Below are 22,808 nucleotides of genomic sequence, written 5' to 3'. Positions count from 1 at the left end.
ATGGAGTAGAGAGATCATTCTGAAGGTTATTCTTATGTGTTATATATCGTTTTTTAGTTTTTAGTGTATTAGAATAGCTAGAAGGAAATACCTGAAACTGCTGAACTGCAACCTAGTAGCCTTGATTCTTGAAGATGACTGTATAACTACAGAGTTTATACAGGATGACTCTGTGATTATGAAAATCTTTGGCTCACACTTCCTTTATTGAGTGTATGGACAGATGAGTAGAAAAATGGGGACAAAAATTAAATGAATAATAGGAGGGATGGAATGTTTTGGGTGTTCTTTTTACTTTTATTTTTATTCTTATTTTTGGGGGGAGTAATGAGAGTATTCAAAAATTGATTGTGGTGAACCTTTGTTCAGCAGCTAGCTCGATTTCAACTGCTACTGCAGCTGCTCCACCACCATTTTCAGAACCCAAATAATTGCAGCCGGCTGTTCCCAGGATGGTGATCTGTGTTTATATTGCATCTTCTTCTGGTTCTACGGCAATTAAGAAGAAACAGCAAGATGTGCTTGGTTTCTTGGAAGCCAACAAAAAAGGATTTGAAGAAAAACATATTACAGCCAATGAAGAGAATTGGAAGTGGATGAGAGAAAACGTACCTGAAAACAGTCGACCAGCCACAGGGTACCCCCTGCCACCTCAAATTTTCAATGAAAACCAGTACTGTGGGGACTATGATGATTTCTTTGAAGCCAGAGAAAATACTGCAGTGTATGTCCTTTTAGGCTTAACAGCATCTCCTGATTCAAAGGAAGCAGAAGCCCAGGCAAAGCAGCAAGCATGAACCTTAAACATTCTGTCTTATCCTGAAACAGGAAAGTCTGTTGCTTTTATAAAATAGCAAAATTATCTTGGCTTAAAAAGATTTAGGCTTAATTTTTTTTTTTTTTGCCATGAAATGGGAATTTATTTGTTCAGACTTTTGAAGCTAAAGGAAAGTCCAAATCAAGGAGTCTTCAAGGCGATGCTTTCCTCCTGAAGACTGATGTTCTGAATTTCAGTCTGTTTATAAAGAACTCAAGTCATACGATGCAGACCTGTCCTGACTGAGGTGGGCCATACCTTAACTGAAGTAACCTCATCAAAAGGTTACTCATACCTACAGGAATGGATTAAATTTAAGAACACATTTTTCTGGGGTACATACAGCTTCAAACCACCACATGGGCCTTGAGTGATCTTTGAAAAGGAGAAAGGTGTAAGCCCTAGCAAAGAAACAGGAATAACCATGGTAGAAAAAGAGAATAGGAAAGAAACCTCCCTTATTGCTCCTCACACTGGAAGTTAGGAGTAAGAAGAAGTCAATCACTGGCAGCCATTTTTACATCTTGTTTTTCAGAGAACCATTCTTCTTAGGCAAGTCCCCTCATAGTGAAGAAGTTGATTCTGTTTTTCCATTTCCTCCAACAGAATAGTGATTAACTTTTGATTTCCTGATGCTTTTATGTCAACAGTCAGATTTTATAGTTTTCAGTTCCTATGTCCACCTGTCCTCCATATATAGATAGATAAAATAGTCCTTCCTATTTTAATGGTATATTTTAATCACTTAAGTACAAGTCTCCAGATTATATACCTGTAGACAAATCAAATCAAAGCTATCCTTCATTATGTGTTTACTAAATGCCAGGCACTGTGTGAAGCATTGTACATATATTACCTCATTTACTCTTCACAAATTTCCATTAGGAAACTATTATTCCAGTTTTTCAGATGAAAACCACGAGGGCTGAGAGACAGTAAGTGATTTTAGGCTTAATGTTGAAATAATAGATTAGTTAACATTTTTTCCCTGCAAAAGGTCAAAAAGGATACATGATTAAAATGAAAATGGTATCAGGAGAATGGGAGGTAAACATAAAATTTTAAGATGTCCCAGAATAGTGCTGTTACCTGCCAAAACATTTTACGTACTTCATTGATTTCAAAAAGCAAACACTCATCCCCTTTTTGGTATTATTGCAGCTTAAGTATATTTGTGGCTCAACTTGTTAAATATTAAGGAATTTTAAACGGAGAGATCAAGAGAGGATCTGTCTCTTGTTCCCAAATAACCTCATTAATTTTAGTGAACATGAATATGTATATTTTTAATGTTACATTAATGTGATTAAAAATAGTTCAGGTAATGTTTATGATGTGTCAATCATTGTAATTTCTTATGGTGATTATAACTTTCCCATTCTTTTGTAGACGCAACTTCTGTGTACTGAACCATAAGTTTTGCAGGCGTCTAAATGTAATCTTACATTGCACATTTCAGAGATCAGAACAGACTGTGTCCCCTAAAAAAAATACTAGATGCGTTCAGTTGATAAGTTCTTTCCTTAACTACGTAGCAATGATGAAATCATGTTTCTGAGTTGCTTGCCCCAGTGAAATATGCATATATGTGTCATGGAAGTGGATGGCAAGTAAGTTTAAAATGGTATCCTCTTGCAAAGAGTTCTATATAAGCTATTCTAAAGTAGGCTGGCACTCATTGCTCAAGACTGGCTTTACCTGGGGAGGTCTAAAGATGAACCGAAAAATCTTAGTGGTCCACCCCCTACCTTAAAGCACTTGGATCCAGGAATTTCAGTATCTCCCAGATACCTGTCTTTTTTTTTTTTTTTTCATGTTAGGCATATATTGTGTGTATCCATTAATCTAAACAGTGTTCATCTTTTCTATGCCTCTATTCCAGCAAATATTAAGTACAATTACAAGAAACATTATGACCTAAATAACTTATCCAGAAGATATACATATTGTCCTTTAATTCCACACTACTTTATTACTAAAAGCAAATACCTTTATTTTATCAATTGATGTATGCAAGTCTATGCTCTGCCGAAGTCAGCATATAATAGATACATGGCTTTGTTTACTGAGATTCGAACATGATGCAATGCTTTCAAATAAACTCAGTACTTTTGGAAATATAAAAAAAAAATGTGATTAATGTACACTATATGATGGTACTATAAACAACTGATTTGTTTACACTTTGGATGACTGTATGGTATGTGAGTATATCTCAATAAAATTGAATTTAAAAAAAAAAAACCCTCACTGGAGAGAGAACTTCTAGGGACAATGGAGTAGGGAGCTACAGTACTCAGTCCTCCTCCAAAAACAGCGAGTAGACAGACAGAAACTGTCTGAAAGAACTTTTCTGGAGCTCCAGAGATGAGGGGAGCAGTGTATAGCATTAGGGGAAGAGCAGGAAAAAAGAGACTGAGAAACTGCTGCAAAAACCTGTGAGTAACTCACCCCACGGTGGTGGCCAGCGCTCACCCCCCATCATGGAGGCGAGCTACCTCAGGTCCAGTACATGGCTGGCTGTTGCAGATGGAAAGAGATGTGGAAGCCCTTCTTCCCAAGAATGGGGGAGCATGGCTAAGTACCGATCACGGCTTTGATCAGCAAATTTAGACCGCTGGGTCCCAAGTCTGCACAGTTATTTTAGCCCGCCTAGGAAAGGAACCACTGTAGCAAACCCTGCCCCTAACAGGGGCAGAGCCAAAGGAGGTTTAAAAAACAGAAAAATAAAGACATAAAGCCTACTCAGGGCTATGGGGAATGGTTTGCCGAAGAGCACCTTCTGCTAGGCAGGCCAGGAAAGCACAGCCTTACGGAGCCAACAAAAAGGAATTTGGGCCTCTTTTCTGACCTTCTCCCCAGGGCCCTTTGGAACTGCTCTGTGCTCCCTTCATGGGTCCCTGGCCTGGTATAGCTGGGAAAAACTGACTTGGGAAAGTCCTCTCTAGGGTGAGTGACCAGAATTTGCCCTCTAGGCAACACCAGCTAGAGGCAATGGCAGAGAGATTCCAAAAGGAGCCGAGAGGTCACTGTGGTGGGCATTCTTATGCACAGTATAGACAACCCTTTTTAGGTCTAGTGAATTGGAGTAGCTAGCACTAAATACCTGAAACTATCAAACTACAACCCAGAACCCATGAATCTTGAAGATGATTGTATAAAAATGTAGCTCATGAGGGGTGACGATGTGATTGGGAAAGCCACAAGGACCACACTCCCCTTTGTCCAGTGTATGGATGGATGAGTAGAAAAATGGGGGAAGGAAACAAACAAACAAACAAAGGCACCCAGTGTTCTTTTTTACTTTAATTGCTATTTTTCACAATAATTATTATTATTGTTATTTTTGTGTGTGTGGTAATGAAGGTGTCAGGGATTGATTCTGGTGATGAATACACAACTATGTAATGGTACTGTCAACAATCGAATGTACGCTTTGTTTTGTATGACTGCATGGTATGTGAATATATCTCAATAAAATGAATGTAAAAAAAACAAGATTAAGTGTCAAGTGAATTGTAAATTTTCTTATATACCGGGGCCTCTGTTACCTTTTTCACAGAAAAAAATGACAACTATAATGAAGTTCAAAGTCTTTTCAATTTGTATCTTAGAAGTATATGGATAAAACTTTAGAACTATAACCTTTTCCTGTAAGATTCTTGTGCCATTTCTTATGATGTGTATAAACCATTTAGTAAGAATTGCTATTTTCAGAAAAAATGTTTTTTTTAACAGTGTGGAATTACCAATCTTTTAAAATGTACTTATTAATTATAATTTATTACCTATATGTTGCTGTTGGATTATCTGAAAACATAAACATGCAATCTGTGAATAAAGGCAGTTTCATTTTTTCTGTTCCGATTGTTAAAAAAATAAAAATAAAAATCAATAAAGAACAAACAAAAAAACCTACAGACAAAACAAAAACAAACAGAACAGATTAAGATTTCCACAGAAGGAACTGAGGAAAGGAAGCTTTTCTCCTGGGGATGAAACAGTTGCATAAACAGAGCAATCTTAAAAATTGTAACACATACCTAGGGCAAGAACCAGCTATATAAGAACTGAATAAATCTGATCAGTTAAACACAGGCAAATCCTAAAGGTCTAGAATAAGTTGAACCAAGTGTCAAAGAAGAACCTTAACACAAAACCAATCAACAACAAAATCTAGACAAGAGAGAAAAAACTGACCATCAGAGTAAACTTATCAAGATAATCAGAAGCCTAGCATTAGTAAAGAATTATACACCATACTTAGAAACAGGAAGACATGGCTCAGTCAAGGGAACAGGGAAGATATAGAATTTGGAAAAACTAATCAAAGAAGGTCAAACAAATCTCCTTAATCAATTAAAGGACATGAAGGAAATATGCAAAAAGAGAGATAAAGGATATTAAGACAGTGGGTGAGCATAAAGAAGAACTTGAAACTATGAAAAGGAATGTAATAGAACTTATGGGAATTAAAGGCACAAAAGAAGAGATTAAAAATACACAAGAGGCATACAACAGCAGATGTGAAAAGGGAAAAGAAAGAATCAGTGAACTAAAAGATAGAAAAATATATATAGAAAAAATAATGGAGAAAATTGAGCAAGGTCTCAGGGAACTGAATGACAGCATGAAGTGCACAAACATAAGCATCATGGGTGACCCCAAAGAAGAGACGGGAAAAGGAGCAGAAAGAAACAAGTCTCAATAGAGAGATGGAAGAAGATGGCGGCATAGAGAGGAGTGGGAACTAGTTTGTCCCCTGGGAACAGCTAATAAACAACCAGGAACAACTAGTAAATAATCTGGAAAAACTGCAGGGGGACAAACATGACTGTCCACTCATCATATACCAACCTGAATAGGGAGGAATGCCCGAGACTGCAGCATAAAATCTGTAAGTAAAAACTGCAGATCCAAGCTAGGAGCCACCTCCACCCACAGCCCAAACTGCAAAGCCTCCTGGTGCTAGAGAGCAGCACTCTCCCAGCAAGCTAATATAGCTCAGTTGAGCTCCAACTGGGGTTTTAATTAACAAGCATGGACTGCTCCATACAAGCTATGAATCCTCAACAAGCAGAGAGAGGCTTTTGGTGACAACCGACCTTGGAGAGCTGGAAGGTGGCCACTGACTGGCCCTGAAGGGGGTTTTCTGTCCCTTTTTCAATTCAGTGGAGAAAGCCTCAGCCATTTTCAGTTCACAATGCTCTAACCCAGACAAGGGTGGAGATAGCACAGGTAGGGAGTCTATTCAGATGCTAATGACCTATCCCTATGGGGGTTATCTTTCCTAAGAGGAAAGAGGTGGGGCCCAGCTCTACTACCTGTCTTCTATTCAGACCCCAGAGCCTGGGGGAAAACAGCCACGGGCCACACCTCCTTACACCAGTCTGGAGCTACAGGCTGACAGGCACCACCTGCTGAGCAGAAAAGCACAGTACTTGAGGCCTCACAGGCTGTACCAATTTTCTAAGACACCCTCAGGGAAACAGGGATACTATTCCCTCCTTCCAAGATCTGAGCCCATTCTGGTCTGGGAAAACCTGACTGGAGTAACCAAGGAAACCAGATTCCTAGACAACAGAAAACTACAACCCACACTAATAAAAACGAAGTTATGGCCCAGTCAAAGGAACAGACATAGAATTCAACTGAGATACAGGAACTTAAACAACTAATACTAAATCAATTCAAAAAGTTTAAGGAGAACCTAAGATGGTGGTGAGGTGAGAGGGCAAAAAAACACCTCCATGAAAAATACTAGATAAAAGCCAGACAGTGACCCAGAATACCAGTTCCAATGATGCACCAGCCAGACAAGGTCTGCTAAATCCACAGAGACCATGCATTTGGTGAAACCGGGAGTCTGCATTCTGAAACGAGTGAGTGAGCCAGCTGAAAATCTGGCGGCCGCGCTGCAGTGTGGGGAAACCATGGGTTGGCATTTGGAGATGGACTAGTTCTTTTTAAAAAAAAAAAAACCAGGAGCAGCTGCGGATACGGCGGCAAGAACCGCGCAGTGAAGCATGACAGGAGTGGGCTGTGCCAATGCCTCGGTGTCTGGTGTGGAGGATAGCCCCTCCCACACGTGCTGCTGATTGTCTCAGGGCTAGGGGAGCAGAGGGAGCCAAAAGGAGAAAGAAACCATGTCGTTGCAGCCATCTTCCTGGTGGGCTGGGGACGCTCCTGCCCAGGGCCAGAGCCATAGCCCAGAGCTGCGCCAAGGGTCCCAGTGTGACGGGAAGTGTTTCCCACAGCACCGCACACACACCACAATATCAACCGTGGACAGTAGCTTTTAGTGCACCCACAGCTAACTGTCCCAGAGCTGGGAAGGCGGAGCTGTGCAAAAAGGGGGAAATTAACACGCCCCATTCAGCCATCTTTACAGCAGGCTGGGAACACTCCTGCACGGCCCGGTGGCCCAGAGATTCCCTGGAGAACCGGTGTGCACTTGTGACATGGCACAGCCTTCCCTTAGCAGAGGTCCTGGAAGAGAACAGCTGAGAAGAGGAACGCACTCAGAAAGCCCAGGGACCTTATGCCAATACCAAGGACTTGTGGGTCAGTGGCAGAGACAATCTGTGGCAAGACTGAAATGAAGGTTTAGACTCTTGCAACAGCCTTAAATTTCCGAGAACACCTGGGAGATTTGATTATTAAAGCTGCCCTGCCTCCCTAACCACTCAGACACACGCCGCACATTCAGGATGGACAGCACCAACAACACACCCAAACTTGGTGCACCAATTGAACCCCACAACAGTCAGATCCCCACACACCACAAAGACAAAGTTGGAGAGAACTGACTTGAGGGGAACAGGTGACTTGCGGACACCATCTGCTGGTTAGTTACAGAAAGTGTATGCCACCAAGCTGTAGATCTGACAAATTACAGATCGGTATTTTTCATGTCCTGAAAGAACCCTATCAGGTAAAGCAAATCCAAGAGGCCAAAAACAACAGAAAATTTTAAAGCAAACTCACGATATGGAGAATCCAAACTCAAACACCCAAATCAAAACATCAGAAGAGACACAGTACTTGGTGCAATTAATCAAAGAACTAAAGACAACCAATGAGAGCATGGCACAGGATATAAAGGACATTTAGAAGAGCATGGCACAGGATATAAAGGACATGAAAAAGACCCTAGAAGAGCATAAAGAAGAAATTGCAAAAGTATATAAAAAAAATAGATGATCTTATGGAAATAAAACAAACTGTTGGCCAAATTAAAAAGATTCTGGATACTCACAGTACAAGATTAGAGGAAGCTGAACAATGACTCAGCATCCTCGAGGACCACGGAATGGAAAATGAAAAAACAAAAGAAAAAATGGGGAAAAAATTTGAAAAAATGTAAATGGATCTCAGGGATAAGACAGACAAAATAAAACGTCCAAATATAAGACTCATTGGTGTCCCAGAAGATGAAGAGAAGGGTAAAGGTCTAGAAAGAGTATTCAAAGAAATTGTTGGGGAAAACTTCCCAAACCTTCTACACAATATAAATACACAAATCATAAATGCCCAGCAAACTCCAAGTAGAATAAATCCAAATAAACCCACTCCAAGACATATTCTGATCAGACTGTCAAATACTGAAGAGAAGGAGCAAGTTCTGAAAGCAGCAAGAGAAAAGCAATTCACGACATACAAAGGAAACAACATAAGACTAAGTAGTGACTACTCAGCAGCCACCATGGAGGCGAGAAGGCAGTGGCATGACATATTTAAAATTCTGAGAGAGAAAAATTTCCAGCCAAGAATACTTTATCCAGCAAAACTCTCCTTCAAATTTGAAGGAGCACTTAAATTTTTCACAGACAAACAAATGCTGAGAGATTTTGCTAATAAAAGACCTGCCCTACTTCAGATACTAAAAGAAGCCCTACTGACAGAAAAACAAAGAAAGGAGAGAGAGATAGAGAGAAATTTAACAGACATATACAGAACATTACATCCCAAATCACCAGGACACACATTCTTCTTTAGTGATCACAGATCTTTCTCCAGAATAGATCATATGCTGGGACAAAAAACAAGCCTCAATAAATTAAAAAAGAAAAACAACAAAAAACAGTTAAATATATTCAAAGCACATTCTCTGAACACAATGGAATACAAATAGAAGTCAATAATTTTTGATTTGTAACTCCACTATTTACTTCCTACAGGATATAAAATACATAAACTGTAATGACAAATCAGTGGTTTTGGACTCAATGTAAAATATGTAATTTTTGACAAGAACCACATAAAGGTGGGGGAATGGAGGAGTATAGGAACATAGTTTATGTGTCCTATTGAAGTTAAGTAGGTATCAAAGAAAAACAAGATTGTCATAGATTTAAGTGGTTAAATTTAAGCCCCACAGTAAACACATAGAAATTATCAGAGAATATGATCAAAGAGATAAAAAGCAGAGTATGGGTTATGAGAAGTGGGGGAAGGGGCAATGGGGAGTTAAGAAATGAGTATAGGGTTTCTGTTTGCACTGAAGGGAAATTTCTAGTAATGGATGGTGGGAAGGTGATAGCATTACAACATTCTAAATGTGATTAATCCCACTACTGGAATGCTAGGGAGGGGTTGGACTGGGAAGATTTAGGCTGTATATATGTTTTCACAATGGAAAAACAAAAAAATATATAAATAGGCAATGACAATTAAATGCCAAGGATGATCCTGGATGGGATCTGAGGATGGAGAAGAGGAGGCTCAAAGGGACACAGTTGGGACATAAGGAAAAACAAAAAAAAAAGGAAATATAGAATGTAAGCTTTGTATCAATGTTGGAGTTCTTGAATTTCTTAGCTGCGCTTATTAGGATTGCATGGAAGAATGTTCTTGTTCATGGGAATTGTATATGTGAATTATATTGTTTGTTCAAGGATGTGTGCAGCTTGCTCTCATGTTCAGAAGACAGAGCAATAGATGATGGATAATAGATAGGGAGGGAGGGAAAGAAAGAAATGGTGGTGTGACAGGATGTTAAAGTTGGTGGATCGGGGTATCAGGGGAAGGCGGTCGGGGTATGCTAGAGTTCTGTACATGGGTTTTGTATTGTTTTTGCAACTGTTCCTGTAAGTTTGAATTTACTTCAAAATAAAATTAAAAAAAAAAAAGAATTTGAAAGAGTAAATAAAAAAACAAGTTGCATAATATACTTCTAAGGTATGACACTAGCACAGAGTTGACAACAGAAGGGTATATGGGAAAAATCTACATATTGCATAATAGGGACTAAAATTAATAGGAGTAACATAATAGTACTACACAAATACTAGGGACAAAAAATTAAAGGCTTATGAGAACTATGAGATGTTTTGGGTCATGAGAATTGTTTAAAATGGAGAGTAATGAGGATTGTACAACTAAGTGAGGATAATGTGAGATATGGATGGATTATTGTGGACATAACATATGCTATGTGAACTTAGAAAATCCCTACTTTATAAGTCAAGTCCACAATCTTGCAGCTTGCTCAGGTGAAACTTATGATTGTAAAGGGGAGGCCAGCCCACCTATAAATATGCCTAGGAGTCACCTCCAGAGAACCTCTTTTGTTGCTCAAATGTGGACTTTCTCTAAAAAAAGATTTGAAGAGTGAGAGGAAAGAATTAGTGAAACAGAGGACAGATAGATGGAATGCAAAAGCACAAAAGAACAAATGGTGAAAAAATTGAAAAATTTGAAATGATGAACACCATGGAGTGCACAAATAAGAATCATGGGTGTTCCAGAAGGTGAAGAGATGAGTAAAGGCTACAACAAATATCCAAAAACATTGTTGGGGAAAACTTCACAACCCTGCTAAATGACATAAATATGCAAATCAAAGATGCCCAACAAAGTCCAAGTAGAATAGATTCAAATAAACCCACTCTGAGACATTCTGATCAAATTGTTAAATGCTGAAGAAAAGGAAAAAGTTCTAAAAGCAGCAAGAGAGAAGCGATTCACCACATACTAGAGAAACAACATAAGACTAAGTACTAACTACTCAGCAGGAACAATGGAGGTGAGAAGGCAGTGGTATGACATATTTAAAATTCTGACAGAGAAAAATTGCCAGCCAAGAATTCTTTATCCAGCAAAGGTCTCCTTCAAAACTGAGAGAATGTTTAAAATATTCACACACAAACAAACGCTAGGAGAATTTGTTAACAAAAGACCTGCCCTGCAAGAAATACTAAAGGGAACTCTACCAGTTGAGAAAAAAGGAGAGAGAGGTCTGAAGAAGGGCACAGAACTGAAGAGTATACACATGGGTATCTTAAAAGAAATATAGAGAGGGAAAAAATAGATCTAACAACTAAAATCCAAAGGATAAGACAGCTGATTCAAGAAATGTGTTCACAGTAATAACTTTGAATGTGAATGCATTAAACTCCCCAATTAAAAGATATAAATTGGCAGAATGGATTTAAAAATATGAATTATCAATATGCTGTTTACAAGAGACTCATCTTAGACCCAGCGACACAGAGATTGAAAGTGAAAGGATGGGAAAAATGTTCCATGCAAGCTACAGCCAAAAGAAATCAGGGGTAGCAATACTATTATCAGATAAAATAGACTTTTAAATTCAAAGACGTCATAAGAGACAAAGAAGGACACTATATATTAATAAAAGGGATAATTCACCGAGAAGAAATGACAATCATAAATGTACATGAGACAACCACTGGCTAAACTGAAGGGAGCAGTAGACAAATCTACAATAATAGTGGGAGACTTCAATAAACCTCTCTCTTCTATAGATAGAACAAGAAGACAGAGGACCAATAAGGAAACTGAGAATCTAAACAATATGATAAATGAATTACGTCTGTTAAGTCTAATTCATTTATCATATTGTTTAGGTTCTCAATTAACAGACATATATAAATCATTACATCCCAAAGTACCAGTATATACATTCTTCTCTAGCACCCATGGAATGTTCTCCAGGATAAATCATATACTGGGGCACAAAACAAGTCTTAATAAATTTTAAAAGACTGAAATTATATCAATTCAAGGTGATCAGTAAAGTTACATGCTGTAATTTCTGGAGCAATCGCTTTAAATAAAAAAGATACAAAAGAAAAAAGACAAAGATAAGACAAAGATAGGACAAATAAAAACAAATAGTAAGACGACAGACTTAAACACAACTGTACCTGTAATTACATTACTCATAAATGAAATAATGAATCAATGAAAAGACACAGTGTATCAGGCTGAATAAAAACCATGACCCAACTGCATGCCATTTAGAAGAAATACACCATAAATATAAGAACACAAAGATGTTAAAACAAAAAGAATGTAAAAAGATAAATCTTAAAAACATAATTCATAAAAAACCAGTATTTATATCAGACAAGGAACATTATCAGAGATAAAGAGGGACATTTAAAAATGATAAAAAGATTAATCTATCAGGAAGATAGAACAACCCTAAATATGTATTCACTCATTAACAAAGCTGCTAATTCCAGCAAGCAAAAACCGACAGAACCAAAGAAACAACTGGGCAAATCCATGATCATAACTAGCTATCAACTAAATATCAGAACAGAATGAAGACATTCTCAGAAATGGAAAATCTAAAAAAAAGTCACCCTTTCTTAAGAAGCTACTTAAGAATGTACCCTGACCAATGAGAGTAATCCAAAAAGGACAAGGACATGGGAAGGGGCAAACAGGTTATCAGTAAGAGAATGACGTAAAGGAAATCCCTAGGAGGAGTCTGAAGGGAGATGGCAGGATAGCAGCAAGTCTCTACTACATGAAGTTGTTTATAGCATAGTCTAGAACTATGTGATTTAAAAACAAGCATTTGAGGGCTGTCATCATCCTACTGCCTTTGTAACCTGTTTGAGCCTGGCCCAGATTCTTATCTATATTTGGTCTGATTTGTCTTGAATATAGGTTGATGACATCTGCCTCGTTCCCCCAAACAGGCTGCCTTGATCAGATGAGGACACTCATTTCATCCCCTACAAATGTTCTGCTTTCCTCTACTCCTCTACTCCTGAGAATTGGAGTTGACCAGTGAGCTAACAAGCAAAAAATACAGAGCAGCCCACTCCAATTATATTCTGTCAGACATTCAACAGCTGATCCACACTTGGGCCCTGCCAGATGGCTCACATATGTTGAGCCCTGTATTTCCCTGGACTTATTCATGACCTTGCCAGTGACTTCCCCAAATGGGACTTTTATAAACTCTCAGGACAGCTGAAGCCAGGCTATGACCCAGAGACCCTATTCAGCTCATCTTCTCCTGGGAGCCTCTGTCCAATAGAGGCAAAATCTCTCTATACAGCTAGATTTGTGCTTGCTTGAAAACTATCGTCTCATTGCTCCCCAGTAAAGCTGTATCATTTTATGCTATCATTATCAATACATGGGTGGTTTCTTCTTTCTAACATTGGCTAGTCTAATTTTAAAAAGCAATTATTAAAACAAAACAAAACAAAACAAAACAAAACCCTGAGACCTGGTAAAGGATTGCTCCAGCCCGACTCAAATGAAGACCAAAGAACATGCCAGGCAAAATGTTCCCCATGAATTTTAATAGGAACTTACTTGCAGGAGGATTTTTCCCAAGGACAGCCAGTTAGGAAAGGAAGTGAATGATCCGGGCAAACGAGGAAGAGGAGAGCCTTATGTATCTTGGCAGAGCCTCACTAGATTTGGTTACAAACAAATCTCAGCTGAGTTTCATGAAAGTTTACTGATTACCAACCATGATTAGGCTCCGTGACCTTCAATGTCTGTGCTCTGGTCATGTGGACCATTGCATGCTCAAGGCTCCACCCTTTTCCCCAGAAGGGTGGGGGTGGGTGCTGACCCTGGGCTGCCACAAGGATACATGAGCACATGAAAGGACATCTTTCAGTTCTCACATATTTGGAAGGAAAAAACCTCCACCAGTCAGAAAGAAAGTCATGCAAAACAAGACAATGTTAATTGCTGTTTTAGTTTTCCAAAACTAAATTTTACATTGATTAGGGATACAGACATAAGTGGTCAAACCACTAAGAAAGCAAGGCAATGAGCAACAAAAAATGTCAAGATAGAGGCTACCTACTGGGAGAAATCAAGGAGAAAGTGCATTTTATGAAGAGTAGGTAATGTTCTATTTCTTAGCCTGAGTGGGTTCATGGGTGCCTATTTTATTATTATTATTGTGCTTCTTAGTGTATACATATTTGTTATACATGTTGTTATAACACTCCTCTGTAAATGTATTATAATACATAATAAAAAACAATTATGTAAAAAAAGAATGAGGAAGCGCTGTATGCTCTGATAGAGAAAGATTCTGATGTTGAAAGATAAAAGCACAAAGAACAGTGTGGTTAATATGCACTCTTATAATAACCTATATTCGTACTTCTGTACATACACATAAACTCTTGAAAGTTACACAAGAAAGAAACAATTAATGCTTACCTGTGGGGGATACAGGGAAAATTTAAACATACACCCACATATTTACTGAGGTCTCTGGCATCATGCTAATCTGACTGGAAAAACATTATACCTAACATGCTGAAGAATGTGGTATGAAACGGCCATAGACAAACTGATAACCCATTCAATTTGGGTTGTTTTTAGGGATGCTGTCTATAACACCACCAACACGAAGGCCCATGCCATTTACTCAAACCTAATGCTAGAGAACCAAGGACCTCACATCATAATAGATGCGTGTGCTGGTTGGAATATATTATGTCCCTCAGAAAAGCCATATTCTTTGATGCAATCTTGTGGGGCAGACATATTAGTGGGGATTAAGTTGGAACGTTTGGATTAGGTTGTTTGCATGGAAATGTGCCCCACCCAACTGTAGGTGATAACTAATGAGGTATTTCCATGGAGGCATGGCCCCACCCATTCAGGGTGGGCCTTGATCAGTAGAGCCATATAAATGAGCTAACGGGCAGAGAGAACTCAGTGCAGCTGTGAGTGATGTTTTGAAGAGGAGCTACAGCCAAGAGGGACACTTTGAAGAAAGCACAGGAGCTGCAGATGAGAGAGTTTGAAGACGGCCGTTGAAAGCAGACTCTTGCTCCAGAGAAGCTGAGAGAGGACAAATATCCCAAGTGCAACTAAGAGTGACATTTTTGAAGAACTGCAGCCTAGAGAGGAACGTCCTGGGAGAAAGCCATTTTGAAACCAGAACTTTGGAGCAGACACCAGCCACGTGCCTTCCCAGCTAACAGAGGTTTTCCAGACACTATTGGCCATCCTCCAGTGAAGGTACCCAACTGCTGATGTGTTACCTTAGACACTTTATGGCCTTAAGACTGTAACTGTGTAACCAAATAAACCCGCTTTTATAAAAGCCAGTCCATTTCTGGTGTTTTGCATTCTGGCAGCATTAGCAAACTAGAACAATGCGAATCACATAACTGTCTTTATGCTACTGGTATTGACCAGTTATTCCTAACTACGTTTTCCTTGAGTTTCACTCATGTATATTTTCCTATTTCACTATCTAGACCCTTAAAAACTTCCTAAAATGCACTGAAAAAGAGTGAAGAATAAACAACTTACCTGGGATTTGTTCATTTTATGCAGCTTTTTGGTAAAGGCAGAGAACTATTAAGGCAGAACTGAAATAAAGAACAAAGGAAGACAATGTTATTAAAGATCTGACCTGCCCCACAACTGCTAGAATTACCTGTTTTGACATCCCTACACCCATTTGGGAAAATACCACCTTGTGGGATGGTCCCTTTGCCTCTGCAGAAAAGGCAGAAAGGACCATGCAGTGGCAGCACCCACCTGTAGGCTTGAGACTCAGACAGGGTCAGAGGACCTTGACAAGGGACCTTCTAAGAAGGCAGTAAACAGGCCAGTAAAGCAAAACAAAAACACACACAAAAAATTAACAATTAATTTGAGGGTTATAAAAACAGAGTGGAACTAAAAGAACTGGAAAGCAAAACATAAGACTTGAGGGAGAAGGCCACAACTAAAGCATTTTAAATTCCTTGAATTTGAGATATTAAGTCATGTGTGCATATTAATAACTATTAGGAGAATGAAAGTCTAAACAAACCAGACAGAAGACAGATTTTTCAGACTGGAGGACATTGGTAAGAATCAAGTAAATTACCCTATATATAACAATAAAAGAATAATTCTAGAAAGAAAAATCCTTTTAACATAACTTTGAAATATATTTAAAAAAGCACTGAAATATTAGACAAAATACTTCCCATACAAACTGTTTTTCAAACTAAACAAATAGTGAGGGGAAGACAAACAAATGCTAGAATTAGAAAATCAGCATTCTACAGCCCTAGTTAAATAATGTATCTAAGCAATGATCATGAGTGGCTAGAAATATCACAGAAAGTCAAAGCAGACTCCTGATGGAAGTACAGAACAGTATCTATAAGCTTTTTCTTTCTCCTAATTAAAACCTGAATCTAATCAAATCTGACAATTTATAGGAAATTCACGGGACTGATGAACATGTCAAGTGACACCCAAGCAATGCAGTCAGCAAAATCTAGACTGAGAAACTATATAGGATAAATGACTGGGTTACTTCAGAAATAAACAGTAAGAAAAAGAAAGAAATGGAGGAGAACCTGTACATTAAAAGAGACTTATTGATATCATCCAATGACAATAATGAACATTATTTGGATGCTGATTTGAACAAACTAAGTGAAAAAAAAGAGATAATTTTATCTCATATTATCAGATAACTAATGAAATTTTAATACTCCTTGGATCTTTGATGATAATAAAGGAATTATCATTACAAAGTGAGAATCAACAATGATAGAAAATATTTTAACCAAAAATAAGTTAAGCCAGAAAGAAATGGAAGAAAAATTACCACATACTCCAAACAAACATATATATTTGGAAATTAAAAAATAATCTTAAGTAACTAGTGGGTAAAGGAAGAATGTATAATGAAAAAGTAAAAATATTTATAACTGATAAAAATAATACATTTTAAAAGTTTAGGGATGCAGCAAATATGGTACTTTGAGGGAAACATAGAGACTTAAGTGCTTGTACAGATATTTAAAATGGCTAAAATTAAGTGATCAACAATAACAAAATGAACAGCATAAATCCAAAGATAGTAGAAAATTCAATAATGCACAAATTAATCAAACTAAAAACCAAATGTAGATCAATAAAACCTAAAAGATGTTTCTTGGAAAAGACTATTAAAACAAGACAAACATGTTTAAAATAAAAAGACAGCAGGGACAAATAAATCATATCAGGAATTATAAAGAGAGACATAACTAAACACAAGATACATCAATAATTAACAAAACTGTAAGAGTACCATGAAAACTTCATACCAACAAATTTGAATTCTTATCTAGAATGGGCAAAAACACATTAAAAAAAAAAAAAAGACTCAAGGAAAAGAAAATCTGAATAAACCTGCTTCTTATACATGACATCAAGCCTTCAAATGAACATCATTAAACACCCAAAAAAGCAAGACTAAAACAACCCACTGTACTGTGAAGAAACAAATCAGTCAATAGAACCCAACTCAGAGATGGCTCACCTGTTGATATATCAGAAAGGGAATTTAAAATAACCATGATTCATGTGTTAAAGGCTCTAATGGGAAAGGTGGACAACATGCATAAACAAATAGGGACTTTCAGCAGAGAGATGGAAACTCCAAGAAAATATCAAATGGAAATGCTAGAAAAGAAAAGCAAGGTAACAGAGATGAATGAATACCTTCAATGGCTCAATAAACTAAACAGAGCCAAGGAAAATTTCAGTGAACTTGAAGATAGGTCAAAAGAAATTATCCAAACTGAAACAGAAAGGGGAAAAAGTGAAGGAAAAAAAAAGAGAGCAAGCACCTGAGGGCCATGGGCAATATCAAATGGTCTAACAAACATGTAATGAAAAGAGAGAGAGAACAGGGCAGAATAAGTACCTGACGAGACGATGGCTGAGAATTTTCCAAAAGTAATGAATGATATCAAACCACAGATCCAAGAAGGTCAGAGAATTGATCCAAAGAGGATAAATACCAGAAAATAAAAACAAAAGAACCCCACACCTGGATGTATCATATGCCCTCCACTGAAAACCAAAGTGAAGAGAAAGTCTTGAAAGCAAAAAGAGAAAACACACATTATATACAGAGAAACCTAGACAAAATAACACAGTGAACTTTTCATCAGAAACTATAAAAGCAGGAAGACAATATAGCAAAATCTTTTAAAGTGCTTTAAGGAAAAAACTACCAACCCAGAATTCTATACCCAGCAAAAGTATACTCCAAAAAAGAAACTTTTTCAAACATTTAAAAACTGAAAGAGAGAATTCATTACCAGTAGACCTACACTACAAGAAAATTTAAAAGTTCTTCAGGTAGAAGGACTATGACTGTAGGCAGAAATCTGAACCAACACAGAGAAATGAACTCCAGGGATGGTCAAATTGAAGACTTTTTCTTACTTTTAATAACTCTACAAGATAACTAACTACTAAAGCAAAATTAGTAGCAAAGTTCTGTGAGTTTATAGCATTTGAAAAAGTAAAATGTATGACAATAGCAGAAAAGATGGAGGACGGAATTGGGAATATACTGCTACAAGGATCTTATACTAAACATGAAGCAGTAAAATATCATTTAGGTCCACTGTGATAAGGTTCACAAAATGTCTACTGCAAACCCTATGGCAACCACCAACTAAAAAAAAAGGCGTAAACTATAAGCCAACAGCAGAGAAAAAAACAGACTCGTGAAAAATTCTTAATATAAAATAGGCAGAAAAAGAGAGGAACAAAAGCAGATGAACGAACAGAAAAATAGCAAAACAGTATGTTTTAATCTAAGCATATCAATTGATTGGCATAAACAAACCAATTAAAAGACAGAAATTGTCAAACAATTATAAAGACCAAATTATATGCTCTCTATAAGCAGTCAATTTTAATTATAAGGACAGTTTGATTAAAAGTAAAAGGATGGAAATAGATAAACCTTGCAAACACTAATCAAAAGACAGCTGGAGTAATTCTATTAAATTTCAGATAAAATAGACTTCCTAAGAATTACTGCACCAGGGATGAAGACTAACACTACATAACAATAAAGGTAATAAAGGTGTCAAATCACCAAAAAGACATAACAATCATATATATATATATATATATATATATATATATATATATATATATATAAAAGCTTTAAAATACAAAGAGTAAAAACCAATAGAAGTAAAATTTTAAAATTGATAAATCTACAATCATTATCGGAAACTTCAATAACTGAAGTAGATACAGAACCAGTAAGAGTACCAAAGATATAAACTACAATACCAACCAGCTTGAGCCATTTAATGTTTATAGAATACTCTGTCACTAATATCAGTTTATACTTTCAAGTACACATAAAACATTCACCAAGATAGATCTATTGTTGGACACAAAACAAACCTCAACAAATGTGAAAAAACTGAAATCAGTAACATAGTATAAACTTTAACCAAAACAGGATTAAATCAGACATCATTAATAGAAAGAGATCTGGAAAATCTCAAACATTTGGAAATTAAACAATACACTTCTCAATAATCAATTGGTGAAAAATGAAATCACGAGAAATTTTTTAATATTTTGAATTGAATGGAAATGAAAACACAATACATAAAAATATGGCTAACAGTATTTAGAGGGGTATTTATAACAATAAACTGAAAACAAGAAATTTAATGAATAAGAAATTTTAAGCTTCCACCTTAAAAAAACTAGAACTAGCTAATTAAACACAAAGCGAATAAAAGGAAATAATAAACATAAGAGCAAAGATCAAGGAAACTGACAACAGAAAAACAACACAGAAGTGCAATGAAACCAAAAGCTGGTTATTTGAAAAGATTAACATTAATAATAATAATATTAATAAACCTCTAGCCACATTGACCAAGAGGGAAGTAAAAGACACTAATTAGCAATAGAGAATGACAGAGGAGACATCACTACAAATCCAACATACATTAAAAGTATTTTCTTTGAAAACAAAAATAGAAAATCAATAACTAAAGTAATGAAGGAGAAATCCCAAAAACATAAAATAAGGAAAGTGGGAAATACCAACAAATACGAGAGAAAACAGACAAAATAATGGAAAAAAAAGCCTCCATCTCCTACAGCAATTAAAGACTACATAGGAATGGGTTTTAAAAATGCAGAATCTTTTATTAAAAAGATTACAAAATGCTGCAAAGAACAGGAACAACGACTTGAACAAACAAGAAGGCCTGTAGGAAAAGTAGACATCATAAAGGCATCCATTCCCCCTAATTCAATGCAACCATTACGGCAGCACAATAAATATATCAACGGAATTTCTTTTAAAATACACTGATTCTAAAGTACAAGTGAGGACCATGGTAAAAACTTTGTATACTCTCAAAGTGGCAGACTTCTGGGAGCCATAAAAGGAACGAAGTAAATTCTGTTACAGAGAAATTCAAAACATCTGCATGGCAAAGACTACCAGTGAGCAAACTCAAAGATGAGTGAAAAATATCTGTCACCCGCATAACATAAAGTGCCAACTGGTTGTGTGACCTTGGATGAATCGCTTCGCATTTCTGAAAAGCAGATGATAAGGAATCTCACAGAGATTTGGAGGAGTTGAAACCTCTGGGAAAAGACTCGCAAGGAGACTGCAGCTTTTATTCCCTGGGCACACACTGCGCCCAGAAAACGCGCGACGCGGCTGTCAATCTCCCACGGCCGCCCGCTAGGCCCGCCCCGCCCCCGTCCTCGCCCCGCGCCGGCGGGGCCTGGTCACGCGCGCCCCCGCAGGGGCTTCCGGAGTCGCTCCCGCGCGGCCGCAGACCCTAGCCGCCTGTCGTAGCCGCTGCTCCTGACAAAGGAAGGAAAGCAAGTCCTCGCGACAGCCCTTCCCGTGCGTCGCCTCCGTCCCCGTCCCCATAGGTCCGGCCACGCCACCCCTGCCCGCCTAGCGCGGAGGAGAGCGGCCGGCGGCCCCGGACGCCGCCGCGAGGGTCACCGCTGCCTACGAGTCGCTGAAGTTTGGGCTCCCACCCCGCGAGGACACGAGTCCATCCACATCCACGGCCCCTTGGCCCCCCAGCCCCGCGGAGCTGCCTGGCAGTCTCCTTCGTACCTGGAGGGACACACCCTCCACTGGCAGCTCAGTTCCGGGCCGGGTCACGGCGCGGAGCGGCGAAGACGCACGAAGATGGGGGCCCTGTCGCCCACTCGCGGCTGGGGTGGGGGAAGGGCGGCCCCCGTTGCTCTCGCAACGGTGCACATGCGCAGTCGCAGGGGTTGCGCGTCTTCCCAGGTCGTCCGAAGATTGATCCGTTGAACTTCAGGACTACATTTCCCATAAGCTCCCGAGGCTGCGCCCTTAGCAACACTCAGGAAAATCTACGCCTTCGTTTAGTGATCATTTCACCCCCCATCTCCCTGTCAGGTTATGAGTTGCAAACCTCTACTACCTCCAACACATCCAAAACCTACTTGTAAGGTTTACACAAATAATCCATCAAAGCTGTATGAAAGTTTGAAAGTATGTTCAAAATGAAAGAAGACAGCAAATATCACCCATAAACTCACTTTCCTTAATGTAGCATTAAATTCACACTTCCCTGATATTTTTTTCCAAAATTGGGACATAAGGGTATCCGGTATTACGACTAGCTTTTAATTAAAGCAATATATAGTAAATATTTTTCTTAAACTTCTTTGTCTCGTTCTAACAATAATAACATAGAAAATAGTTTCCCTTCATAAGAATTTAAAAATATAAGTATTTGGGCATAAACTAAGCAGGAAATATTCGGAATTATATGAATTAAGATATAAAACGTACTGAGTGTCATTACAAAAGACTTCCCTCTTTCCCAAATGGAATAATTCAATATCGTTTGATACAATTCCAATCAAAATCTCAGTAAGGTGTTTTTGTTACTTATTGTTTGCACTGTTTTATTTTTTGTTTGTTTGATGGAATAATTCTATAAATTATCAGAAAAAAAAACAATACTCAGGGCATTTTGTAAAAAGAGGAATATCTATCAGATATAAAAATGTATTACAAAGCTAAAATATTGAAAACTTTTTGGTATTGGCTCCAGAAAAGACCAAATAAAGACTAAGAGTACATATTAATTTAGTGTCTAATTTCTAAGCATTGGTGAAAGTCTGGAGTATTCCATGATTGCTGATGGGCAACTTGTTAATCTGAGGGCAAAAGGGTTAGATTCCTGAGACTGCACATTAGAACAATTAAATAAAACCTTGATACAAGATGTAAATTTCAAACAAAAGCTATTTAAGTAGTTATAAAGAAATAATAAGGGCATGTTTTTCATACTTTTTGGGTGAGAAGGTAGGGCACCAAAAGGCAGAAATCCATAAATAAAATGATTGACAAATTTAATGATAAAAAAGTTAAAACTTCCATATCTGAAAAAAAATAACCATAAACAAAGTTAAAAAACAAACTGGGAAAATGTATGTGATATATTTATCGAAGACAAAGGATAGTCTTAATTTATGAATTCCTCTTACAAGTTGATTTAAAAATGAACACCCAAATAAGAGAAATAGGCTAAGGAAGTGTATGGGCAATTAAAGAAGAAATATGTAGAACAATAAATTTATCCAAATTTTTTCCCTAAAAATTAGAGAAAAGCAATATTTCTTTATGTTTGAAAATATGTACAAAATGAAAAAAGAGCAAATATGTGTCATTTTTTTATGGCCTATACATTTGACCAAGATATGAAAGAATAATAATATTGAGGGTTGGATTGATTTCCAAAAATATTTCTTATACAATTCTGGTGGGACTGTAATATATAAACTCTTTCTGAAAACTTCATTGTATCAAAATTTAATTTTTTTTAAATATCGTAGCCTCTAATCTTGTGTAAAAATGTATATACCAGGATGTTCTTCACATTGCTATTTTTATTTGCAAAACTAA

The 22,808-nt window shown here is 37.5% G+C and overlaps 2 protein-coding genes across 4 annotated transcripts in view; one reads left to right on the top strand and one right to left on the bottom strand.

The window, feature by feature from the left end:
• LOC119518545 (SH3 domain-binding glutamic acid-rich-like protein) overlaps nt 1-3,131 on the top strand; it is a 7,896-nt gene extending 4,765 nt beyond the window's left edge. The window contains exon 2 of the mRNA XM_037815761.1: nt 373-3,131. Coding sequence (XP_037671689.1) covers nt 453-797 — 345 coding nt within the window. The 5' untranslated portion in view covers nt 373-452 and the 3' untranslated portion in view covers nt 798-3,131. The remainder of the gene's footprint in view (nt 1-372) is intronic.
• The window catches only part of ZFP1 (ZFP1 zinc finger protein), a 35,981-nt gene extending 14,872 nt beyond the window's left edge, over nt 1-21,109 (bottom strand). The window contains exons 1-2 of one of the 3 annotated variants that reach the window (XM_037815748.1): nt 20,979-21,109; nt 15,380-15,438 (exon numbers count right to left, since the gene is read on the bottom strand). In XM_037815748.1, the coding sequence (XP_037671676.1) occupies nt 15,380-15,394 (15 nt within the window). In that variant the 5' untranslated portion in view covers nt 15,395-15,438; nt 20,979-21,109. Of the gene's footprint in view, nt 1-13,402; nt 13,425-15,379; nt 15,439-20,978 lie in introns of those variants that run through there. The other 2 variants (XM_037815746.1, XM_037815747.1) reach the window with 2 other exon arrangements.
• Between the last annotated feature and the right edge of the window lie 1,699 nt (nt 21,110-22,808).

The sequence above is a fragment of the Choloepus didactylus genome, chromosome 22 (genome assembly GCF_015220235.1).
Source record: "Choloepus didactylus isolate mChoDid1 chromosome 22, mChoDid1.pri, whole genome shotgun sequence".
Taxonomy (NCBI): domain Eukaryota; kingdom Metazoa; phylum Chordata; class Mammalia; order Pilosa; family Megalonychidae; genus Choloepus; species Choloepus didactylus.
This window is presented reverse-complemented; position numbering and strand designations above follow the sequence as displayed.